This window comes from Rana temporaria, chromosome 2 (genome assembly GCF_905171775.1).
Source record: "Rana temporaria chromosome 2, aRanTem1.1, whole genome shotgun sequence".
Lineage (NCBI taxonomy): Eukaryota > Metazoa > Chordata > Amphibia > Anura > Ranidae > Rana > Rana temporaria.
This window is the reverse complement of record NC_053490.1, coordinates 245,108,375-245,135,506: the sequence shown is the minus strand read 5'-3', so window position 1 is coordinate 245,135,506 and position 27,132 is coordinate 245,108,375. Positions and strand designations below refer to the sequence as shown.

The 27,132-nt window shown below is 41.1% G+C and overlaps 1 protein-coding gene across 1 annotated transcript in view; it reads right to left on the bottom strand.

The window, feature by feature from the left end:
* The window catches only part of LOC120926622 (dynein beta chain, flagellar outer arm-like), a 533,844-nt gene that overhangs the window by 80,423 nt on the left and 426,289 nt on the right, over nucleotides 1-27,132 (bottom strand). The window contains 3 exon segments of the mRNA XM_040336739.1: nucleotides 1,269-1,368; nucleotides 17,591-17,682; nucleotides 24,409-24,589. Coding sequence (XP_040192673.1) covers nucleotides 1,269-1,368; nucleotides 17,591-17,682; nucleotides 24,409-24,589 — 373 coding nt within the window.

Sequence of the window (27,132 nt, the reverse complement as noted above, 5' to 3'; positions counted from 1 at the left end):
TTATACCCACTGTATATACAATATAAAGTGAAACTATAATCATTTGATTTGTATGTTATTATTTTTTTTACTTTTTAGAAAAAAAATGTATTTAACAAATAAACTATTTCATTTTAAATGACTGGTGTCTATAGCTTCAGCTATACATTAGCACATTGTAGTAGAACACAATAATGGTTATACATAAAGAAGATATGTATATATAAATCAGTTTACCGCAGCAAAATAAAAAATATTAAAATAAATAATGAATTCATATTAATTTATATAATACCCAAAAACTATCAATGAGTGAATGAATAAATACTGGGCCAGATGCACATACAAATAGATCGGCGCAGCATATCAGAGATACACTACGCTGCCATACCTTACCTGGCGTAATTTCGAATCCTCAACGATTTAGTGCCGTAAGTTACGGCGGCGTAGTGTATTTCTGGTGGCGGATTTCAAATTGGGCGGGTAGGGGGCGGGTTTCATTTAAATGAAGCGCGTGCCCACGCCGAATGAACTGCGCATGCGTCGTTCTGAAATTTCCCGCCGTGCATTGCGCTAAATGACGTCACTAGGACGTAATTTTTTTAACTTAGACGTGAGTTACGTCCATCCCGATTCACGGACGACTTACGCAATAAAAAAAATTCAAATTAAAAGCGGGAACGACGGCCATACTTAACATGACAAGTCTACCTATACGCCGCAAAATACCAGCTTTAACTATACGCCGGAAAAAGCCGACTACAGACGACGTTAGAAAATGCGATGGCCGCGCGTACGTTCGTGGATCGACGGAAATAGCTATTTTGCACTTTGCTTGGTGAAGTATTTACACACTATTTTAAAAGTTCAGTCACTGAATACATTGAAACAGTATATTAAACTCACAGAGGAATTTATTTACGCAGGACTGTTCACATTGTTATTTATTTTTTCACTTATTGACTATTTTTGGATACATTGAAGCAATTCGCTGAGGAATTTATTTACAGAGGACTGTTTAATTAGTTAGTTATTTACCCACTCATTGATAGTTTTTGGTATTATTTAAATTATTATGAATTAATTCTTTATTTTGCTGCGCTATACTGATTTATATATACCGTACATATTTCTGTTGAGGTGTCGTGAAATCAGTTACAGTGGTTGGCAGGTCAGCATATATATTTATTCATTATATTTACTACTTTTAATTATTCGTCATCCTTTGCGCTTACCTTTTTATTAAATAAAGAAGATAGATTACCTTAAATTAAGTGATAAAGGTTTACCTGAAAGCAACAGTTGTGGGAGATGGTCAATATATATCCAATCATTTACTGATGATTTCTTTCTGTCTTTATTCATCATTAGGAGGAAATGCCAGGATACCTGTAATTAGGGAAAATTTACCAAGTAAGTTCGCCAACAACTATGTAGTATACCTGTGATGATATTAAATATGTTTTAATTAATAATTGTGCACATAAATGTGTAGCCATTCCTAAAGCCTTGTACACACGATCGGATATCTGATGGAATCTAATCCGATGGATTTTTTCATCGGATATCCGATGAAGCTGACTTTCATCAGTCTTGCCTACACACCATCAGTCAAAAATCAGACCGTGTCCAACGCGGTGACGTAAAACACTACTACATGCTGAGAAAAATTAAGTTCAATGCTTCCAAGCATGCGTCAACTTGATTCTGAGCATGCGTGGATTTTTGACCGATGGACTTTCACACAGACAATCGTTTTTTTCTATTGTTTTTTTATCAATAGGAAGATTTTAAAACATGTTCTATCATGGTCCGTTTTCATCAGACAAACCGATCGTGTGTACAGGGCTTAACAAGACTCTTATCAAAATGGTGAAGATGAAGAATTTTCTGTATCTAAATATTCATCCTAGCAAGATGATTTCATTAATTGCAACACACGATATGTAGTATATGTGATCACATGCAAACTTTGTTTAATACAATATGTTGGTAGGATAACCAGAAGACTTAAGGATCGCCTCTATGATCACCTATACGATATCGATAAAGACAATGCCACCAATGTCGCACGACATTGGAACATTGCTCATGACAAGGACACTTCTAGTTTAGTCATTCAAGGGCTAGAAAGAATCACAAAACCAGCTAGAGGTGGGGACAAATTTAATATACTGTGCAGGCAAGAAGTCCGATGGATTTTTATTCTTAATTCCAGATGCCCTTCAGGGCTCAACTTTGAGTGGGATGTGTCCCACTTTTATTAGTTGGGTCTGGCTGGTTCACATGATCATTCCATACCCCATTATACCCCATTATATATGAAACATATAATTTTCTGTTTTGTTTCAGATATTCTTATTGTATATACTTCTTTCCTTTGGCCAAATTTTTCTGATCACTTTTTCTCAAAATGAGTAGGTGTTTTCTCTTTTTTGGGGACATTAGGAACATTGCGGCTCCTTTATCATCCTTCTTTCTAAATAGGCACTCATTTTGTGCCTCAATTTAAATATATAATATAAAAAATAGAAGATAAATGATAGTGGAGCTTTCCAACAGGTTCTGCCCTTGACACATACCGCTGCGTCATTTCAGGTTTGGTTTTTGTTCATTATGTCATTTTTTGAAGAAAGTTTTTTTTTTGGAGCATATATATTGCTTCCTTTTTTCTTTCTTTTTATATAGACATTACAATGACTATATACGTTTAAAGCGGGGGTTCACCCTATCGACAGGAAAAAAAATTTTTTTTTTTCTTTTACCTTTAAATCAGGCACTGTAGCGCGAGCTACAGTATGCCTGTCCCGAATTTTTTCCCCCCATACTCACCTTGTAGTCGTCCATCGAAGATACCGGGGAATGGGCGTGCCTCTGGAGACGGAGGATGATTGACGGCCGGCTCTGGCGCGTCACGCTTCTCCGGAAATAGCCGAAATAGGCTTGGTCTTCACGACGCGTGCGCATAGCCTGTGCGCACGCGCCGTGAAGAGCCGAGACCTACTCCGGCTGTCTTCGGGGAGAGTGACGTGCCAGGGCCGGCCGTCAATCATCCTCCCTCTCCATAGGCACGCCCATTCCCCGCGGGAGCCGAAATCTACGATGGACGACTACGAGGTGAGTACGGGGTTAAAAAAATCGGGACAGGCATACTGTAGCTCGCGCTACAATGCCTGTCTCGATGGTAACATCATGTGGGTCAGGGTGAACTACCGCTTTAATAATGACATGCAAACCAGAAATGCGCAGAGACATAGTGCATGGTATCATAACCACACATATACCATTTTAATTAAAATATCATATTTTTATACATATAAATGTTGTTTGTTTTTAGACATACAAAAGGCTGCAGTCTTCAGAATTTCCACATTCTTTATTTATTGCCTATTTCACCCTATAGCCACATATGTCTACTTCACAACCTTTTTATAATGTCACACAAAATGTATTATTATTTGTTTTATTTGTTGTTGTTCATTCATCCTTTTCACTGGTTATGACATATATATGTGTCTCACACATGGGGTCTCTCCTCTTTTTTTCTTTCTCTTGTTTGGTTTCACCATCAAGAGTTTGAGAAATTCGATTTTTTTATTCACAAATCTTTTTTAATCTCATACACAGGAGCACCTCATGTGTGATACATCAAGGAAAATGGTGTTCCTTTGACTAATGATCACCTGGGAGTGTTTGGTGAAACGCCCCATTCACCTCTTTCCCTCCCCTATTTAAGCACCTTTTGGTCATTTGTTCACTAGCTACGAGTAAGCATCACAGGATGCGAAACATGTCAGCTCTTTTTTCCTAATCCACTTTTTGGTTGACTGCATGAATTTTGGCAGTTTTTTTCCATTTGAATTTTATTTTTTTTTTATTTTTTTTTATATTTTTATGTTTTGAATAAAGACATTGTTTTTTGAGGAGTGCGGCAATCCAGGATTTTTCTTTCATCTCATAGCAAGATGATTCACTTAAGATAAATGTGCCAGACAATTGGTCAATCAGTATTTAAAGACCATTAACATTTAGTTACCCACAGATCTCTTTAAATTATAAGGCCCCCTTCACATCTGTGGATCCCGTGAGGATCCGTTTTTAACATCTCCCCCAAATTTGAACTGTGATAAGATTGTTGAGTGATCCAATGTAAGTATAGGCCAGGTGAAAAAAATAGATGTCTTATAATGATTTGTCAATGAGGGAATTCATTTTCTTAAAGCGGAGCTCCACCCTAAAGTGGAACTCCCGCTGATCGGAACCCTCCCCCCTCCTTTGTCACATTTGACACCTTTCAGGGGTGAGGGGGTGCAGATACCTGTCTAAAGACAGGTATTTGCACCCACTTCCGGCCACAGTCTCGGGCAGACTGCGGGCAGGACGTCACCTCCCGTCCTCCCCCTGTTGTGCTCTGGGAACACTCGGCTCCCAGAGCACAGCGGGAGCCAATCAGCAGGCGCAGCGCAACTCGCGCATGCGCCGTAGGGACCCGGGCAGTGAAGCCGGAGCGCTTCACTTCCTGGCTCCCTCACCGAGGATGGCGGGGGGGCAGCAGAATGACGAGCGATCGCTCATCCTCTGCTGCGGACGGCGCTGGACTCCAGGACAGGTAAGTGTGCCGATATTAAAAGTCAGCAGCTGCAGTATTTGTAGCTGCTGACTTTTAATATTTTTTTTTTCAGCGGACATCCTCTTTAAGTTTCTTTAGTTTGAATCAAGTTTTGCTTATATTTAATGTATTTGAAGACTTTAAATAACTTTACACAAAAATTACCAGTGAATGCCATGATGCATTTAAAAAATAAAATAAAATAAAATATTAAAACACATTTTAAATTAAACTAGAATAAATAGCTGACATTGACTTAGTATTGGTCTCCTGTAAATTCCCATACAGAAACACTAAAGCCCTGTACACACGATCAGTTCATCCGATGAGAACGGTCTGATGGACCGTTTTCATTGGTTAACTGATGAAGCTGACTGATGGTCAGTCGTGCCTACACACCATCAGTTAAAAAAACGATCGTGTCAGAACGCGGTGACGTAAAACACAACGACGTGCTGAAAAAACTAAGTTCAATGCTTCCAAGCATGCGTCGACTTGATTCTGAGCATGCGTGGATTTTTAACCGATCGACGTGCCTACAAACGATCGGGTTTTTTTTCTATCGGTTAGGTATTCATCGGTTAAATTTAAAACAAGTTGGCTTTTTTTTAACCGATGGATAAATAACCGATGGCGCCCACACACGATTGGTTTGGACCAATGAAAACAGTCCATCAGACCGTTCTTAACGGTTTAACCGATCGTGTGTACGCGGCCTTAGACAGGAAGCGGGAGAGACAAAACTAAGGGTTCAATTATGTTAGTTGCATGCATTTTCGCTGACAGTGAACATGCTTGCAGCAAGTGAGAGCGAAAAGGATGAGCTCATTACCCAATCTGTATTAGATAACTGGAGTTCAAAAAGTTAGGTGGCCAACCTTGCTCTGCTGTCTGGCAGGAATGTGTAAATCTTAGGAATGAATGTACGGAGATATAAATCCTTTGGCAGGTAAACCATCTTCCACGTATCTAATTTAGGTGTTTAGGAGTGTTGTTTGCCTGGAGTTCAGCTTTCACATAAATCCCCTCAATTTTCTATATCATGTACTAGAGGAACAGTAGCATCATCTACTTGAATCACCTGTATCATACAGGTTTGTATCAGCATGGTCAAGCCCAGTATGCTTGGATCTCTATAGCCATGAGGAGACCAGAACAGTCTTATGATTCAGATACAACAACACCTTGTTTAATCTCTTGTGCTATGCAGTGGGCTCTACTGCAATTATAAGCTCCTTTTCTGACACATTCGAGTGGATAATGCATGCCCTGCTGCTTTCCAAAGACTGGAGAAGTACGATAACACTGGGAATATAGAAGAAAATAGAAGGAGCATGGGCCTAGTGCATTATCCTCAATGTATGTCTTTAATAAAGTAAAACAGAGGGAAGAATCATACTCACAAACAAATGCCTGGGTCATTGCATAACATAAAATTCATCTGCTTATGTCCATGCAGAACTTGTCAACATCAGATAAGACTATTTTGCAGAAGCCTAGGCTAACGTCTTCATAGGTTTGCCTCTTCCTCGAAACGTGTTAGCCTATGCGTTAGCCTATGCTTCTGCAACATAGTTCTATGCGATGTTGACAAGTTATACATGGACATAAGTGGATGAATTTTATGCAATGACCCAAGCATTTGTTTGTGAGTATGATTCTTAACTTTGTTTTGTTTATTAACCGCCGGGCACCGGTGATCGCTCGTTACAGAGAGAGAACCGGGAGCTGTGTGTGTAAACACACAGCTCCCGGGTTCTTTCAGGGGGAGAAATTACTGATCGTATGTTCATACAATGTATGAACAGCGATCTGTCATTTCCCCTAGTCACTCCCACCCCCCTTCAGTTAGAACACAATGAGGGAACATAATTAACCCCTTGATCGCCCCCTAGTGTTAATCCCTTCCCTGCCAGTGTCATTTTTACAGTAATCAATGCATTTTTATAGCACCGATTGCTATAAAAATGCCAATGGTCCCAAAAATGTCAAAAGTGTCCAAAGTGTCCGCCATAAGGTCACAGTACCGATAAAAATTGCAGATCGCTGCCATTACTAGTAAAAAAATATTAATAAAAATGCCTTTTGCGCAAAACCAATCAATAAACGCTTATTGCAGTTTTTTTTAAAAAAATATGTAGAAGAATACGTATCGGCCTAAACTGAGGAAAAAATATTTTTGGGGGATATTTATTATAGCAAAAAGTAAAAAATATATTTTACTTTTCAAAATTGTTGCTCTATTTTTGTTTATAGCGCAAAAAATAAAAACAGCAGAGGTGATCAAATACCACCAAAAGAAAGCTCTATTTGTGGGGAAAAAAGGACACCAATTTTGTTTGGGAGCCACGTCGCACAAAAAGTGGCCCAGTCATTGACCAGTAAAATGGCCCGGGCTGAAGTGGTTAAAGACCTACATTAAGGATAATACACTAGGCCCACAAGACTTCGATGTTATTCTATATTCCCAGGATACCAGCCCATGTAGCCATCTAGAATTGTCTTAGGGGTTTACTGTATTTCTTTTTTCCAATTTAAAAAAAAAGTCTGGATGATGGATTGTGTGTTTTTTTTACAAATGTGCCCAATACAGGATGAACCTATTGGCCCGGATTCAGGTAGAGCGGCATATGTTTGAGCGGGCGTAGCGCAGCTCATATGCGCTACGCCGACGTAACATAGAGAGGCAAGGCCAGTATTCACAAAGCACTTGCTCCCTAAGTTACGGCGGCGTAGCGTAAATGGGCCGGCGTAAGCCCGCCTAAGTCAAAGTAGGCAGGTAGTGGGCGTGTTGTATTAAAATGAATCGTGACCCCATGTAAAGGACGCGCCAAACGAACGGCGCATGCTCAGAATCACGTCGAATTTACGCCCTAAGATACGACGGCTCAATGGCAACGACGTGAACGTAACCTACGCCCAGCCCCATTCACGTACGAATTATGTAAACGACGTAAAATCCGACGGCAGTTCCGACGTCCATACCCTAACAGACTTAGACCAGCTATTTGGTGGTTTAACTTTACGCCGGACGTACGTCTTACGTAAACAGCGTATACTCATGCGACGGGCGCAAGTACGTTCGTGAATCGGCGTATCTTGGTCATTTGCATATTCAACGCGGAAATCAATGGAAGCGCCCCTTGCGGCCAGCGGAAATATGCACCCAAGATACGACGGCGTAGGAGACTTACGTCGGTTGGATGGAGCCAGAATTCAGGCATATCTGGTTTCAAGAATACGGCGCATAGATACAACGGCGCATCCATGGACTTACGCGGCGTATCAGTAGATACGTCGACGTAAGTCTTTGTGAATCTGGCCTATTGTCTTTCTATTTAGTTTATGTTCAAAAAATGCCTAGTCTTTCATAATTCTCTGGCTTCTACTGGTTTCTGTCTTTCCTCCAGTTTCCAAGAATACATTGAAAGGATAGTTACATAGCTAATCTGGTTGAAAAAAGATACAAGTCCACCTAGTCAACCAATAGACGAAAAAAAAAAATAATAAAAAAGAGAAAAAAAAACATTCATATACACATTCCTATACCCATAGTATGATCTTAGAGGACATATTAAAAATATTAAAGCATAATCCAATTTGCTCCAGTGGGGGAAAAATTCCTTCCTGATTCCCCAGGAGGCAATTGGATATTCCCTAGATCAACCACCCCTGGTGTTATTACCTATAAATATGAGTATCCAGTTATATTTTGAGCATTTAGGAAAGAATCCAAACCTTTCCTTAAAAATCTACTACGCTGGCCAGGACTAGTTTGAGGGAGTTTATTTCACATTTGCACCGCTCTGACTGTGAAGAGGCGTTTCTGTATTTGGAAGCTAAATCTCTTTTCCTCCAGATGTAAATATTACACCCTTGTCTTTTGTGATGTCCTTAAAGTGAATAACTCTACACCAAGTTCACTATATTGACCAATTATTAGAGTTGAGCAGACACCTGGATGTTCGGGTTCGATGGGTTCGGCCAAACTTTGTAAAAAAGTCTGGGTTCGGGACCCGAACTTGACCCCGGACCCGAACCCCGGACCAGAACCCCATTGAAGTCAATGGGGACTCAAACTTTTCAGTACAAAAATGTCTCTAAAACACTAAGGGAAAGGGCTAGAGGGCTGCGAATGGCAGCAAAATGTCGGTAAGTACTCTGAAAATAAATGTGGATAGGGAAATAACTTAAAATAACATAAAAAAAATAAAATAAAAAATCTTGACCTAGGAGGACGAGGTCTATATGGAGTAGGAGGTTGAGGTGGCGGTGGATGTGGCTGTAAAATATATTTTTTTGCCCTAAATGGGTGTTTTTTTGAATAGAACAATAGAAAACAGTATGTAAAGTGTGTATCTCACACGTAAAGATGCAGGCAAGACTGCATAAACAAGAGGAAACACTGCAAAATTTAATTTTTTTCCCTAAATGGATGTTTTTTGAATAGCACAATAGAAGAAAAGTATATAAAGGGTGTATCTCACAGAAACATATGCAGTGCTGGTGCAATATGCAGAGTATCTCACAGGAACATATGCAGTGCTGGTGCAATATGCAGAGTATGTCAGAGGAACATATGCAGTGCTGGTGCAATATGCAGAGTATCTCACAGGAACATATGCAATGCTGCTGCAATTTGATTTGTGAAGCAGGTCTGACTCCTATATATTTGTCTCCCTATAAGAACAATCTGGAACCTTTCCCTAAACTATCTAATGCAGAGTATCTCACAGGAACATATGCAGTGCTGGTGCAATATGCAGAATATCTCATAGGAACATATGCAGTGCTGGTGCAATATGCACAGTATCTCACAGGAACCTATGCAGTGCTGGTGTAATATGCAGAGTATCTCACAGGAACCTATGCAGTGCTGGTGTAATATGCAGAGTATCTCACAGGAACCTATGCAGTGCTGGTGTAATATGCAGAGTATCTCACAGGAAAATATGCAATGCTGCTGCAATTTGATTTGTGAAGCAGGTCTGACTCCTATATATTTGTCTCCCTATAAGAACAATCTGGAACCTTTCCCTAAACTATCTAATGCAGAGTATCTCACAGGAACATATGCAGCGCTGGTGTAATATGATTTCTGAAGCAGGACTGACTCCTATATATTTCTGTCCCTATAAGAACAATCAGGAACCTTTCCCTAAACTATCTAATGCAGAGTATCTCACAGGAACCTATGCAGCACTGGTGTAATATGATTTCTGTAGCAGGACAGTCTGACTCCTATCTAAATCTCTCCCTCAGATCAGATCAGCAGCAGCCTTTCTACCCTATCTAATGCAGAGTGACGAGCTGTGCTCTGTCCCTCTAGCTTATATAGAGACTGGGTCACATGCTGGGTCACATGCTGCACTGGCCAATCACAGCCATGCCATTAGTGGGCATGGCTGTGATGGCTTCTTAGTCACAGTAGTAAAACAAATGGCGATTGGCTGCCCTGCAGCCCACCGTAACATTGCCGAACACCGGACCCGAACCTGAACTTTCAGCAAATTGTTTGGGTTCGGATCCGGGTACAAAAAAACCCAGTCTGTACCGAACTCGAACTTTACAGTTCGGGTTCGCTCAACCCTACCAATTATGTATTTATACATGGTGATCATATCCTTAATTGCCTCTTCTCAAGAGAGAGTGAATTCAATTCAGCTAATGTCTCCTGATAAATTGTATAGCAGAGTACCTCCATACCACTTATCAGTTTGGGTGTTGTACCTTGCACTTTCTCCATTTCCCCAATATACTATTTATGAACTGGTGCCCAAAACTGAACTGCATATTTTAGATGAGGTATTAATAATAATTGACTAGGGATGTGAAATTACCCATGAACACAGAACCTCACACGGTTAAAGTTGTTCTTACTCTGTATATGAAGAGAATATGAAAACATAATGTTTTTTACATTTGCTTCAAGGCTGCAACTGTTCCAGGCTTATATAGCATGACACACTAATGTTCAGTGCATCAATGGTTGGAAAAACATTTTTGGTCTTACTTCTCTTTTGCTCTCATATTAACTCCTGGACACAGATGATCTCCCAGTCAGGATATAACAGAATCAAGACTGCCATGGGAAAAAAACTTGCTTTAGATATAAAGCACTGGCATCTAGAGGTGGCTACACATAGTGGCCAGTAGCCTTCAAATCTCTTAGGGTAGAATCCCCTAGTATTTCAGCTGAGTAAGATTCTACAGTTCTTACCTTTTGCATATTTCTATTGGTCAGTGAGGCAGCCCTGGTAGTTACAGATTAATAGGAATGTGTGAGAAGCTGGTAGAAGTGACAAGCTCTGAAACTCCCCAGAAATGCCGGTCCAGTATCCAGCAGTAACAGCAAGTTCTAAGAGGGTGCTGCCAATATATGTAGCCACATATTGCCACCTACGCTTTATATATGCTGTATATTCACAATATAGTCTTCTTTCGTTTACAGCATCAAATACCCTCTATAGCAGTGGTTCTCAACCTTTTAGTGCCGTGACCCCTTGATAACATTTCCCAAGTTGTGGGGACCCCTAACAGTAAAATTATTTTCATAGTGTGTGTTGTCAGCACCCAAGACAAGTAATTTGCGCCCCAACCGACAGAAGTGTTGCGCTCCCTGAGTCCCCTCATATGGTACATTTTAAGATGTACTATTCTTTCTGTTTGTTCTCCTTTCTTTCCCTTTTATCTATCGTTATCCTAATTTCTTGTTTTTTCCCCCCTCCCCTCTCTCTAGCAGTCTTTCTTGTTTTTTTCTCTTATTCTTTCTCTCCTTTTTTCTTTCTTCCTCCTCCTCTTTTTCTCTCCCTTCCATGTATTCTCTATTTTTGATCCTTCTCTTACTTCTTGGTGGGGGGAATGGGATGAGTGGCAATGATGGGGGGGGTTCTGATCAGCCAACTTAGGTGCTTTTGATCAAGGTCATCTGCTGATCTGAGAACTGTAGTGGGGACTTTTAATGGCAACTATATTCACAGGTAGTGTTACTCACTGTGTTTCCGACTTTGTGGTGTCTCGTAGCAGTGACACATATGCTGAAATCAGGAGATAGGGTCTGCTCCAGCCCCTCCCACCTCACAATCCTCACCAGTCAGCTGACCTCTAGTCTCTGCCCCCCAACCATTACTGTGAACTGAATAGGCGGCTGCGAAGAGGCTGAGTGGGCAGCCGTGGGCTCCAGAAACAGCCCTACTGGGCAGCCGCAAGAAGTCTGGGAGAGTGGTGCGGGCTTCAGGAACAGCCCAGGATTTGGTGACCCCTGGCAAATCATCATTTGACCCCAGAGGGGGTCCCGACCCCCAGGTTGAGAACCACTGCTCTATAGGATGTTAAAAATGTAGGCTATTGTTATTCTTCTATGTATTCATTTTTAGGGCTTATTGCATCACTAACCCTAATTGATATTTGAAAACTCCTCTTGAAAGACATCATTAAAATGTAATAAACAGCAATTAAACTTCACCCACTAGTAGTGATTCATGTTTAATTAACTGCAAGTTATTTCACAGATTAGCATACATGATAAATAACCTGTATAAACTCATGAGCAAAAATTCCTTCCTGATTCCCCAGGAGGCAATTGGATATTCCCTAGATCAACCACCCCTGGTGTTATTACCTATAAATATGAGTATCCAGTTATATTTTGAGCATTTAGGAAAGAATCCAAACCTTTCCTTAAAAATCTACTACGCTGGCCAGGACTAGTTTGAGGGAGTTTATTTCACATTTGCACCGCTCTGACTGTGAAGAGGCGTTTCTGTATTTGGAAGCTAAATCTCTTTTCCTCCAGATGTAAATATTACACCCTTGTCTTTTGTGATGTCCTTAAAGTGAATAACTCTACACCAAGTTCACTATATTGACCAATTATTAGAGTTGAGCAGACACCTGGATGTTCGGGTTCGATGGGTTCGGCCAAACTTTGTAAAAAAGTCTGGGTTCGGGACCCGAACTTGACCCCGGACCCGAACCCCGGACCAGAACCCCATTGAAGTCAATGGGGACTCAAACTTTTCAGTACAAAAATGTCTCTAAAACACTAAGGGAAAGGGCTAGAGGGCTGCGAATGGCAGCAAAATGTCGGTAAGTACTCTGAAAATAAATGTGGATAGGGAAATAACTTAAAATAACATAAAAAAAATAAAATAAAAAATCTTGACCTAGGAGGACGAGGTCTATATGGAGTAGGAGGTTGAGGTGGCGGTGGATGTGGCTGTAAAATATATTTTTTTGCCCTAAATGGGTGTTTTTTGAATAGAACAATAGAAAACAGTATGTAAAGTGTGTATCTCACACGTAAAGATGCAGGCAAGACTGCATAAACTAGAGGAAACACTGCAAAATTTAATTTTTTTCCCTAAATGGATGTTTTTTGAATAGCACAATAGAAGAAAAGTATATAAAGGGTGTATCTCACAGAAACATATGCAGTGCTGGTGCAATATGCAGAGTATCTCACAGGAACATATGCAGTGCTGGTGCAATATGCAGAGTATGTCAGAGGAACATATGCAGTGCTGGTGCAATATGCAGAGTATCTCACAGGAACATATGCAATGCTGCTGCAATTTGATTTGTGAAGCAGGTCTGACTCCTATATATTTGTCTCCCTATAAGAACAATCTGGAACCTTTCCCTAAACTATCTAATGCAGAGTATCTCACAGGAACATATGCAGTGCTGGTGCAATATGCAGAATATCTCATAGGAACATATGCAGTGCTGGTGCAATATGCACAGTATCTCACAGGAACCTATGCAGTGCTGGTGTAATATGCAGAGTATCTCACAGGAACCTATGCAGTGCTGGTGTAATATGCAGAGTATCTCACAGGAACCTATGCAGTGCTGGTGTAATATGCAGAGTATCTCACAGGAAAATATGCAATGCTGCTGCAATTTGATTTGTGAAGCAGGTCTGACTCCTATATATTTGTCTCCCTATAAGAACAATCTGGAACCTTTCCCTAAACTATCTAATGCAGAGTATCTCACAGGAACATATGCAGCGCTGGTGTAATATGATTTCTGAAGCAGGACTGACTCCTATATATTTCTGTCCCTATAAGAACAATCAGGAACCTTTCCCTAAACTATCTAATGCAGAGTATCTCACAGGAACCTATGCAGCACTGGTGTAATATGATTTCTGTAGCAGGACAGTCTGACTCCTATCTAAATCTCTCCCTCAGATCAGATCAGCAGCAGCCTTTCTACCCTATCTAATGCAGAGTGACGAGCTGTGCTCTGTCCCTCTAGCTTATATAGAGACTGGGTCACATGCTGGGTCACATGCTGCACTGGCCAATCACAGCCATGCCATTAGTGGGCATGGCTGTGATGGCTTCTTAGTCACAGTAGTAAAACAAATGGCGATTGGCTGCCCTGCAGCCCACCGTAACATTGCCGAACACCGGACCCGAACCTGAACTTTCAGCAAATTGTTTGGGTTCGGATCCGGGTACAAAAAAACCCAGTCTGTACCGAACTCGAACTTTACAGTTCGGGTTCGCTCAACCCTACCAATTATGTATTTATACATGGTGATCATATCCTTAATTGCCTCTTCTCAAGAGAGAGTGAATTCAATTCAGCTAATGTCTCCTGATAAATTGTATAGCAGAGTACCTCCATACCACTTATCAGTTTGGGTGTTGTACCTTGCACTTTCTCCATTTCCCCAATATACTATTTATGAACTGGTGCCCAAAACTGAACTGCATATTTTAGATGAGGTATTAATAATAATTGACTAGGGATGTGAAATTACCCATGAACACAGAACCTCACACGGTTAAAGTTGTTCTTACTCTGTATATGAAGAGAATATGAAAACATAATGTTTTTTACATTTGCTTCAAGGCTGCAACTGTTCCAGGCTTATATAGCATGACACACTAATGTTCAGTGCATCAATGGTTGGAAAAACATTTTTGGTCTTACTTCTCTTTTGCTCTCATATTAACTCCTGGACACAGATGATCTCCCAGTCAGGATATAACAGAATCAAGACTGCCATGGGAAAAAAACTTGCTTTAGATATAAAGCACTGGCATCTAGAGGTGGCTACACATAGTGGCCAGTAGCCTTCAAATCTCTTAGGGTAGAATCCCCTAGTATTTCAGCTGAGTAAGATTCTACAGTTCTTACCTTTTGCATATTTCTATTGGTCAGTGAGGCAGCCCTGGTAGTTACAGATTAATAGGAATGTGTGAGAAGCTGGTAGAAGTGACAAGCTCTGAAACTCCCCAGAAATGCCGGTCCAGTATCCAGCAGTAACAGCAAGTTCTAAGAGGGTGCTGCCAATATATGTAGCCACATATTGCCACCTACGCTTTATATATGCTGTATATTCACAATATAGTCTTCTTTCGTTTACAGCATCAAATACCCTCTATAGCAGTGGTTCTCAACCTTTTAGTGCCGTGACCCCTTGATAAAATTTCCCAAGTTGTGGGGACCCCTAACAGTAAAATTATTTTCATAGTGTGTGTTGTCAGCACCCAAGACAAGTAATTTGCGCCCCAACCGACAGAAGTGTTGCGCTCCCTGAGTCCCCTCATATGGTACACTTTAAGATGTACTATTCTTTCTGTTTGTTCTCCTTTCTTTCCCTTTTATCTATCGTTATCCTAATTTCTTGTTTTTTCCCCCCTCCCCTCTCTCTAGCAGTCTTTCTTGTTTTTTTCTCTTATTCTTTCTCTCCTTTTTTCTTTCTTCCTCCTCCTCTTTTTCTCTCCCTTCCATGTATTCTCTATTTTTGATCCTTCTCTTACTTCTTGGTGGGGGGAATGGGATGAGTGGCAATGATGGGGGGGGTTCTGATCAGCCAACTTAGGTGCTTTTGATCAAGGTCATCTGCTGATCTGAGAACTGTAGTGGGGACTTTTAATGGCAACTATAATCACAGGTAGTGTTACTCACTGTGTTTCCGACTTTGTGGTGTCTCGTAGCAGTGACACATATGCTGAAATCAGGAGATAGGGTCTGCTCCAGCCCCTCCCACCTCACAATCCTCACCAGTCAGCTGACCTCTAGTCTCTGCCCCCCAACCATTACTGTGAACTGAATAGGCGGCTGCGAAGAGGCTGAGTGGGCAGCCGTGGGCTCCAGAAACAGCCCTACTGGGCAGCCGCAAGAAGTCTGGGAGAGTGGTGCGGGGCTTCAGGAACAGCCCAGGATTTGGTGACCCCTGGCAAATCATCATTTGACCCCAGAGGGGGTCCCGACCCCCAGGTTGAGAACCACTGCTCTATAGGATGTTAAAAATGTAGGCTATTGTTATTCTTCTATGTATTCATTTTTAGGGCTTATTGCATCACTAACCCTAATTGATATTTGAAAACTCCTCTTGAAAGACATCATTAAAATGTAATAAACAGCAATTAAACTTCACCCACTAGTAGTGATTCATGTTTAATTAACTGCAAGTTATTTCACAGATTAGCATACATGATAAATAACCTGTATAAACTCATGAGCATAGCATTTATATATATGAAGCTCAATGTTGTTGTTATTAAAAGATTATAGAGTGTGCATTAGACCCCAATTACATGTTGAATGAAGCATTAAGAATAATAGGTTGAGTAGGCTTTAACCGCAATTAAGGAGATTGTCTGAATCCTTCAGCAATATCATTTCATTTCCAGAGATTCCCTAGATAAAATGTGTGGATAATTGCACAGTTTAGTGCTAAATTAATAACAAATACTGCGGACAAGGCAAGGTCTCATAATTAACGCACTATTTTTTTTAAAAGACATGGAAGCTGAATAAAACATTAATATATAGTATAAATGCATTTTTACAAACACATTCCCCTAAAAAATCCACATTTTTAAGTAGATTTACAATTTTGTACTGTGCCACATTTATAGCTTTTTCGGCCCATATTAAGCCCATGGGCCACAAGTTGTACACCTCTGATGCAGACCAAGCAATGCAGTTAACACATTTGCTAAACAAGACATTTAAAAAAATCTATCTAAAAAACATGCATTTTTAGTGAGGGCTTATTAAATAAGTAGAGTAATGCCGCGTACACTCGATCAGACATTCCAACATCAAAACTGTGGATTTTTTTCCGACGGATGTTCGCTCAAACTTATCTTGCATACACACGGTCACACATCTAGAACACGGTGACGTACAACATTACAACGAGCCGAGAAAAATTAAAGTTCAATGATTTTGCGTCAAATTGCGTCATGCGTCAAATTCATTCCGAGCATGCGTAGAAATTTTGTGCGTTGAATTGTGTATTGAATTTCCAACAAGAACTTTTGTTGTCGGAAAAATTGAGAACCAGCTCTCAAACATTTGTTGTCAGAAATTCCAACAGCAAATGTCCAATGGAGCCTACACACAGTCGGATTTTCCGACAACAAGCTCACATACAACATTTGTTGTCAGAAATTTCGATCGTGTGTACGCAGCATAAGGGCTGCTCACATGTTTGATTAGCCATACAGGGTTTTTTATATAATCATACTAATGCCCTGTACACACGATTGATTCATCCGATTAAAACGGACCGATGGATTTTTTCATCAGATATCCGATAAAGCTGACCTTCATCAGTCTTGCCTACACACCATCCGTTAAAAATCCGTTTGTGTCAGAACGCGGTGATGTAAAACACTACGACGTGCTGAGAAAAATTAAGTTCAATGCTTCCGAGCATGCGTCGACTTGATTCTGAGCATGGATTTTTAACCAATGGACTTGCCCACAGACAATCGGTTTTTTAACCATCAGATAATTTTAAAACAGGTTCTAAGTCTTTTCACCGATGGAAAAAAAAAAACGATGGGGCCCACACATGATCGGTTCGTCCGATGAAAACGGTCCATCAGATCATTTTCATCAGACGAACCGATCGTGTGTACAGGGCGTTACAGTAGACTGACAAATTACAATTGCTGTACTAAGCAGAAAGAAGAGCCGACTTACTGTACCTAATGCTAATTGCACAAAACATCTTCAGTTACTCACCTTTTTAAGATGTGCTAGGAAGTCTTTAGGAATAGATGCACCATGTTCAGAAGTAAGCCACACACAGTACTGTCTTTCTTCTTTCTGTGATGCTGTAGACAGCAGTTAGAAACGTTTGCAAGCTTATTTGTGCTATGCTTATGACATGCTTATACATATATAACAGACAGGTGCACAAATTTTATATTATTGTTTTTGGCAACTTACATGCGATCTCTGTTAAACAAATATTTTACTTTTTCATATTTCAGTTATGAGGCCTTCATTTCATAATAAATTTGTTGTTACAATACAAAGGCAGAAACTTAATTTTTTGGATAAACAAGGCTTTGCTTTAGCGATATTGTTTTTATCACATTTTCTATAAATTTTAAGGCAAAATGCAGTACAAGGTAGACCTGTAAGTAGACAATTGGGCTGTGACCATTTTAAAAGAACAAGCATTTCTACGGCTATAATTGAATTGTTTGCATTATTTATCATGATATCAAAAGTTTGATTTTGGTACAAAAAAAATTAACAAATTAAGAAGTTAAAGTTTCTACAAAACAAAAAATGTGCAAATATATAAAACAATAAATCTGACTAAATAGCTAAGGAGAGCAGGCAGATAAATGAGTTCATTAGGGCTAGTTATGGATAGGTAGTTATGGTTAAAAACCAATGGACACTATTCTGTACTCGTACTTCTGGACTTTTTGGTTGCCTTTAATACAATTGACCACTCCCTCCTCAAAAAAAAAACGTTACTCCTTTGGTCTTCATGACTGTTCTCTTCAATGGCTCTCATCCTACCTATCTCACCGCACTTTCGGTGTCACTTGCAATTCTACTTCCTCCACACCTTTTCCTTTCTTCGTTGGGGTCCCCCCGAACCCCCCGAGGTTCTGTTCTTGGACCTCTCCTATTTTCAATCTACACCTCCACCCTGTGTCAGTTGATAGCCTTCCATGGCTTTCAATATCATTTCTACGCTGACAACACCCAACTCTATCTCTCCACCCCTCAGCTCACTCCATCAGTCTCCTCATGCATCACTAACTTACTAACCCACATGCCTCTTCCACCCATCCCCGCATGCCACGGTGCTAGGTGCTATCCTGGACTCTGAACTCTCCTTTCAGCTCCACATATAATCACTTCCCAAAGCTTGCCATCTCAACCTCTGTAACATCTCCAAAATACATACTCTGCCTAACCAATGAAACCACAAAGCTCCTGATTCACTTCCTGGTCATCTCCCGCCTCGAGTACTGCAACTCTCTCCTCATTGGCTTACTTTTATATAGGTTATCCCCACTTCAGTCTCTCATAAATACAGCTGTCAGACTCATCCATCTTACTAACCAGTCAGCGTCTTCTTCCTTCTTCTGTCAATCCTTCCATTGGTTACCACTGACCCAACAAATTAAATTCAAAATACTAACAATAACTTATGCTGGCCATACACTATCCGAAAAATCGTCCGAACGAACTTTCGAAAAACAAAAGTTTGGCCGTGAGCGCAAACGACAGTGCCATCATGTAATGACTGATAAATCGTTCAGTGGACATAAATAAAAAAAAGTTGGTTCGTTTTTTACAGACCTAGTGCAGAAAGTTCGGACGGGAAACACATTAACCTTTCAATTTATCGTTCATTCAGCAGAAAGTTTCCAAACTTGTCCTTTGTTTTTTTGGCTCAAAAACGTCCCAACGATTATCGATTTTGTGCCCATTAACTGTTTGAAAAACAAACGAACTGTCTGAACGACCGAATTTCGGCCGATTTTTCGTATAGTGTATGGCCAGCATTATAAAGCCATCCACAACTCTGCCCCCAGCTACATCACTAACCTCACTAACTAACCAGTCTCAAAATACCAACCAAATCATCCTCTTTGTTCCTCCCAAGACCTCCTGCTCTCTAGCTCCCTTGTCACATCCAGGACTTCTACCAGGCCTCTCCCATCCTTTGGAATTCTCTATCCCAATCTCCAACTCTATCCACTTTTAGGCGATCCCTGAAAATGTTTCTATCCAGAGAAGCTTATGCTGCCTCCACCTAACAAGTGTACTTTCATTTTCTTTATCAGTTCATTCCCCACAATTAATACCTTTTGCATCACTTGACCTTCCCTCATAGATTGTAATCTCTAATGAGTAGGGATTCCTCCCGTATTGAATTGTATTGTAACTGTACTGTACTGTAATTGTAACTGTACAGTCTGCTCTAACGTTGTAAAGCACTGCACAAACTGTTGGCGCTATATAAATCCTGTATAATAATAATAATAGAACCAGGTTAATGAGGTGTAAAATAGCCCAAAAAAATATTTATCGTACATCACGGGACACAGAGCCATAGTAATTACTATGTGGGTTATAGGCCACCTTTAGGTGATTGGACACTGGCATAATCAAAGACAGGAAGCTATATAACCCCTCCCATACAGGGAGTACCTCAGTTTTTTGGCCAGTGTCTAATGGGTTGGTCACGGTTAAAGAAGTGCTAAGAAAGCTCTGCAGAAAATCCTTCACAGGATCAGTGGGGCTATGCAGACGGATCCATTCAAAATGCTGAAAAGGGCTAAAGTGGATGGTACCCGGGCCTCAAAGGAAGAAGAACAAGGTTTTTTGCCTGAAATGTTTCTCTTTTGAGAGCTGGAATCTGAGATTGGGCAACCTTGGTCAAATAACCAAACCAAAGGCTTTCTCTGGCAGAGTGCTATACAGGTCCAAGAGAGTGAGAACCTATGCAAAAGGGAGCCAGTCCTTGAAGGTCTGTCATGACACGGCCCGCCGTGATGGGTGAAAGTTGGGTCTGTCTGTGATTTTACAGAGGTACCCTGCGGCGGGACTGGTAAATTAAGAAGATTCTAAAAAGCTTTACCTATGGACTTCTTGTATGAGTAAGATGTTGTCATGCCTGTTTTTTACCACTAGATGGTGCAAAGCTAAACATTCCTAGTATCAACATACCATGCTTCTCCAGACTCAGTGTCAGCATTGCTTGTGGACAGCCTTGCTTCACTCCACTCCTGTCAGTCTTTGAATAGGGGATTTGGGGGGACCCCTGCCCGCTGAGCAATGGGCATCCTCCTGGTGTGGGCTCTCTCCCTCTTTACCCCCCAGTCCCATCATAAGGATCACCGCATGCATGCAGGAAAAGCTCTTTGAAAAGAAAAGAGAGAGGGGAGGCTTGCTACGTCACAGGGGGCGTGACTTAGCACGGCCAACGCGCACTATATACACGGCGCATGCACAAGGTGGCTGATTTTAAAACTCTCACTCTGTAGTGAGTCAGACTGAGGGAGAGACACAGCAGCATATATGTAAGCAATATATGGGTATTGAATACAGTAATTGTCAGGGCACATCTACTCAGCATCAGCCTGGGCACTGATAGCAGCATATAAAACATTGCTTGACTAAAGCTCAGCAGCAGATGCATTTTTGTTACTACCTCTGATTTGTGCTTAGGACTATGTATTCCTGAAGGAGGAATGTAAAAACAGTAAGGAGGAGTGCAAGGGTCTGAGGATCCTAGTCTCGCTTCCACAGTATCATCCTCCCCTGAAAGACATGAAATGGCTGACCAGGCTGAGCCATTGTCTGAGTCAGGCAATGTAGCTACTTCCAACACTTCAGCCTCTGCAAACGTCACTAAGGACGATTTGGCTGCAGCATTAGCTGGTTTGGCGGGTAAGATAGCTGGTATGTTCACTTCTTCCTCCTAGGTTGGAAAAAATCATGATAGGTCCCCCTCTCCTGCCCAGGGCAGCAGGAATGGGCAGTATGATTGATGCTTTGTTTGTGATGCCAGAAGGCCCCAGGAAGGGGCAGGCAGCGTCATAATCTACTCAGATTATTATTCAGGTTTATGTTTTGAAAGGAAAGGTTCCACCTCTTCAAGTTAAAGCGCACTCTACCAGGGCAGTAAGTGCTCCATGGGCAGTGGATCACCAAGCCTCTATAACTCAGATTTGCAAAGCCGTAACTTGGTCATCAGTGCAAACATTCACTTGATTATATCAGGTGGATGTAGGACAACAAGTGTAGTGTAGTGTAGTGGGTGTAGTGTGCTGCAGGCAGCAGTATTGGTCCTCACATCTGATGGTGGCCCGCTTTGATTTGTGTCTCCCTCCCCTCAAATGGCATTGCTCTGGGACATTCCACATAGTAATTACTGTGGCTGCTCTGTGTCCCGTGATGTACGATAAAGAAAATAGGATTTTTATAACAGCTTACCTGTAAAATCCTTTTCTTGGAGTACATCACGGGACATAGAGGTCCCGCCCCTCTTAAATGGGATATACACATGTTGCTTTGCTACAAAACTGAGGTACTCCCTGTATGGGAAGGGTTATATAGAAGTCTGTCTTTGATTATGCCAGTGTCCAACCTGAAGGTGGCCTATAACCCACATAGTAATTACTATGGCTGCTCTGTGTCATGTGATATACTCTAAGAAAATGATTTTACAGGTAAGCTGTTATAAAAATCAATTTTTTTTTAAAATAAAACTTGTTTGCTATTTTAACATTTTAACCTTTGCCAATGCAGGAAAAACATAGATATGTTGCAGGTAGTTGCTCTAAGAGGCCATCTTAGCTAGTTCATAAATTTATGTCTGCATTTCAACAAGGGAGAGAAGAACAAGGTGCGCCAGACTAAGTGCAGCATTGTTAAAACAGGGGTTTATTAAAAGTATCAGCCAAATGGCTACTCATAAGGTAGGTAATAAAAAAGCATGTAATGCAAGTAAGGTCCGTGGTCACTCTGGGGGGTCCAGGGGGTATCACGCAGCAGGCTCTGCAATGTTTGTGGCAGAAGAACCAGCGTGGAATGCACCAGGAGTCGAGCCGGAAGTGACGTCAGGACTAGGGTTGAGCGAACCAGAACTGTAAAATTCGGGTTCGGTACGGACTTTGGGTTTTTCCCGAACCCGGACCCGAACCCGAATAATTGAAAAAAGTTTGGGTCCGGGATCGGAGTTCGGGGAAAAAAATGTGTGGAGGTCCCCGCAAATTCAATAACCAGACCCTTTAGGTCTGGTATGGATATTCAGGGGAACCCCGCGGTCAATTTAAAACAAAAATGACGTGCGGTTCCCCCTAAATATCCATAACCAGACCCGTTATCCGAGCACGTTGACCTGGCCGGCCGCAGAAAAGAGGGGGGGACAGAGTGCGGCCCCCCTCTCCTGAACCGCACCAGGCCACATGCCCTCAACATGGGGAGGATGTCCCCATGTTGATGGGGACAAGGGTCTCATCCCCACAACCCTTGCCCGGTGGTTGTGGGGGTATGCGAGCGGGAGGCTTATCAGAATCTGGAAGACCCCTTTAACAAAGGGGACCCCCAGATCCTGACCCACCCCTGTGTGAAATGGTAATGGGGTACACTGTACCTTTACCATTTCACGAAGGAAGTGTAAAGTCTTGTAAAAAAACACACTGACACCAAAGAATAAAGTCCTTTATTAAAAAAAAAACTCCAGCGGTGAGAAATCTACTCGTTCCCGGCTTCCTGCGTTGTCCTGATCCTGCGACGGCTGCGGGTGATCTCCCGCGATGAGAAGATCCTGCGTCGGGTGATCTCCGCTCCGGCGATGAGAACATCCATTCATCCAGCGCAGCAGCATCCCGGACCTCCTCTCACCGCTGGGCACAGCCCAGCGAATGAGCGGCTGAAGCTGTGACATTTCTTATATAGAGGAGGCAGAGCCACCCGTCACGTGACCCCGCCCCCTCTGACGTACCCTCTGCTACGTCACTGGGTAAGCCCGAGAAGAGGAAAGGTCATGGATATTTAGGGGGAACCGCACGTCATTTTTGTTTTAAATTGACGGCGGGGTTCCCCTGAATATCCATACCAGACCTAAAGGGTCTGGTTATTGAATTTGCGGGGACCTCCGCACATTTTTTTTTCTAAAAGTCTGTGTCCCATTGACTACAATGGGGTTCGGAGTTCTGGTTCGGGTTCCCGAACCCGAACTTTTTTTTTAAAGTTCGGGTTCGGACCTGAACCCGAACATCCAGGTGTCCGCTCAACTCTAGTGTCAGGATGCCAGATCTTATGAAAAAGCAGAAGCTTTGAAAAGCGTCACGTCCTGAGGTCACTTCCGGCACAGCTCCTGGTACTATATTCTCTGGTGTAGGTACATAGTGGATTATAAATATCTCTAATAAATGTATGGTTTTGTTTCAGTGAATGGCTAGTCGGGATGAGCTATACTAGAGTTTACCCGCCACCATCTTTACAGAACATAATCCCTGTTGTGTGATACAGTATAAAGCTGAAATCCAGGCAACCTGCTAAATACACAAATACAACACTATAAAGCAACTTTTTTACTTGCTAAAGGATTTGCATTTTGCCCATTCAATCCTCAGTTTTACACAGCGCTGATAAGCAACACAGAAATAGGGATGGAGCCAATTACTCTGGTACAGTTAAAAATACAGTGGTGTCCTCTTTCCAACCCATCCAAAATCAGACAGCGAATAAGCAGTAGGTAATTCCTCTGCAAACTCTGCTCTCTCCTCCTTTCATCATGTTCCTTGTCAACATATTTGCTGGCAGCATACATGATTGACTTCTTGTCCTGTTACTCTTTCCGAGTCTGAATGCTATGATATAGGGGTTTAAAAGAAACTCATATCAAATTAGATTGTTTTCTTTATTTTTTTTATTTTTAAATGCATACATTTACATCTGCCTGGATTTCAGCTTTATTTTTTCTTGCAATAAAAAATCACTGACAGAAACTGCTAAACAAGGTTGATTTATTAGAAAAAAAGAAAGCAGTAAGAAACCTGCAAGTTTGATTTTACCTTGCATTTTTGCTGCATATTTCAAGATTTTGAATAGGTTCTTTAGCATGGCCTTTGAAGCTAGGTGAAGATTTTGAATAATGAGCCAGCCATTCTGATTCATTGTATCATTTACTGCTGTTTCCATCTCTTCCTCGTTGTCATTCTTAATGCTCACTAAAAGCAGTGGTATGTTCTGCTCCTAAAAAAAAAAAATCAAATCATATTTATCTACAAAGGTAAAAATAGAAGTGTGTGTAGTACACATAGATACACATATACATAAAATGTGGTACTTTATTTCTACAGTAATTCAAAAACTATCAATTGTCTGTTTCTGGCTTAAAAACAACTCATTAAAATGAAACCTTAGATCAAATCCTCTCTGCAAAAGTAAACATGAAATAAATACTTGTGTCTGAAAATTTTGTAGAATGTAACATTTCCAAGTGTGCTGATGTTCTGGTTCTTTGCTGTAGACCAGTGGTTCTCAACCTGGGGGTCGGGACCCCCTGGGGGATCGAATGATGATTTGCCAGGGGTCACCAAATCCTGGGCTGTTCCTGAAGCCCACACCACTCCCCCAGCCGCCACCCAGCAGGGCTATTCCTGGATCCTGTGGCCGCCCAGCTGGGCTGTTCCTGGAGCCCATAGCCACCCACTCAGCCTCTTCGCAGGCGCGCATTCAGTTCACGGCATGGCTGGGGGGTAAAGACTAGAGGTCAGCTGAAGTGGGAGAGGCTGGAGGAGACCCTATCTCCTGATTTCAGCATAGGTGTCACTGCTACGAGACACCACAAAGTCAGACACAGTGAAGCTGGAGACACATTGAGTAACACTACCTGTGATTATAGTTGCCAATAAAAAGGACTCAGGTAGCGCTAAATGTCTGTGGGTTAGGGGCGTAAATTACTTGTCTTGCCTTGGGTGCTGACAACCCATGCTACAAAAATTATTTTACCGTTAGGGGTCCCCACAACTTGGGAAATGTTATCAAGGGGTCACAGCACTAGAAGGTTGAGAACCACTGCTGTAGACTGTGGTTTCTCCTATTGACCCCTACATCACTACAGAACACAGTAGTGATGTAGGGGTTTGAAGATCAACCCGATAAGTGCAATGGGAGTAGCAGGACATTAAAGCTGAACTATACTTATCTCTGGTGTCCAGGAGCTCACTGCTGGCCACTAACATCTTCATCAGGTTTTCTTTAGGGTACAAATCTGTGATTGCTTTGACTGGCTGGGCTGAAATGACATCCCTCCTGCATATGCAAGGGAGTGCCTTCATTTTGGTAGATTTAGGCAGAAAATGTATACTAAGCTGCTCGTGCAGGTAGACATTGTTGTAAGGTTTAATTATTGAAAGAGTCACTTTAAACTATCATGTGGCAGAAATTACACAAGTGTGTGTTTTAAAAGACCATAAACACAAGCTATGCTACGGTTGGGTGACAAAAGAGTAAATTCACAAAAGCTACACACATTCAGAATTTTCATTACTATGAATTATTTGCTGTTTTTATTAATATAACAATGTTTTTTTTCAATTACTTAAAAGTTTGATTGCTTGAATCAATTGAATTTACCACATTAACTTTGTTTTATTGATTCATGCTGTATTTTGTATGTACAGGTCAATTAACAAACATTATAAAACAGATAAGGATCCTTTTGACCAGTTCAATGATGTTATGGGTGTTTTCTCTATTAGTACGGAGACAGCAGTGAGTAGTCCTGATTTCTGCACTTAAAATTGGATTGACATTTAGTGCAGCAGTACAGTGTGGCCAGGCTGAAAAAATATTTAGGGGGTGTGTCCATGACAGGCTTAGCTCCGAGGAAGTGGGTTGAATAAGACTGGCTATCACCTAACCTGGCAGACTGATGACATCTAGTGGCAGAAAGAAATTAACTGCGCTGAACTAAAGATAATTACTGCAGCAAAAGCTGTTTTTTACTTTTAATGGGCTATTATGTAATACATTTTTTTCTGGAACTCTGATTTAGTGGTCATTTCATTTAAGATAAATAATTAGCATTTTTACATTATATCTTTTCGGGGCTATATGGCAATCCTTTGCAAACAGTTGTTGCATGCTTTGGTTAGTATAATCATTTTCAGTAATGTCAGGTGTCTCCGCAGCAGACAGATACCATCATGTATACTTTTTTTGTGCAGGACATCTTTTCAGCAAGGGATAAAAGCAGCAAGATTAACGCTATTTGTTCTACATGATATGGTTATGTCAATCAAGATCACATTGTGTGAAGTAAACGATACTATTACAGGAATCAAAGCAAAAAATAAATGCTATAAGACACTGGAGATTAACAGGAAGTTTTCCTTCACACTGTTTCTCAGCAAGTTGCTATCTGAAGCACACATTGTTGTGATCTATTGCTTGCTACAATCCCCACAAAGAAAATCCATCATCTGCAAATACTACAATGAATAATGAAGAAACAATAGTCTAATAAACATAGTACGATCTGTCATCATTATTCCAAAAACGAAAATCTTTGGTGTATGCAAATAGCCTGATGTTAGAATGTTTGGAAATAATTTAACACTTAGATATTTCCCTAAAATGGCATGTCACTTACTATTTTAATCACTTAGAGTTTATACACTGAATAAACATGTACTGGGAGATCATCAACGCATACCTGATTAACAATTGTGCTTGAATTTAAGCATTGCTATCAGAAGATAAAAGATGTTCACACTGGGTTTTTTGGACTA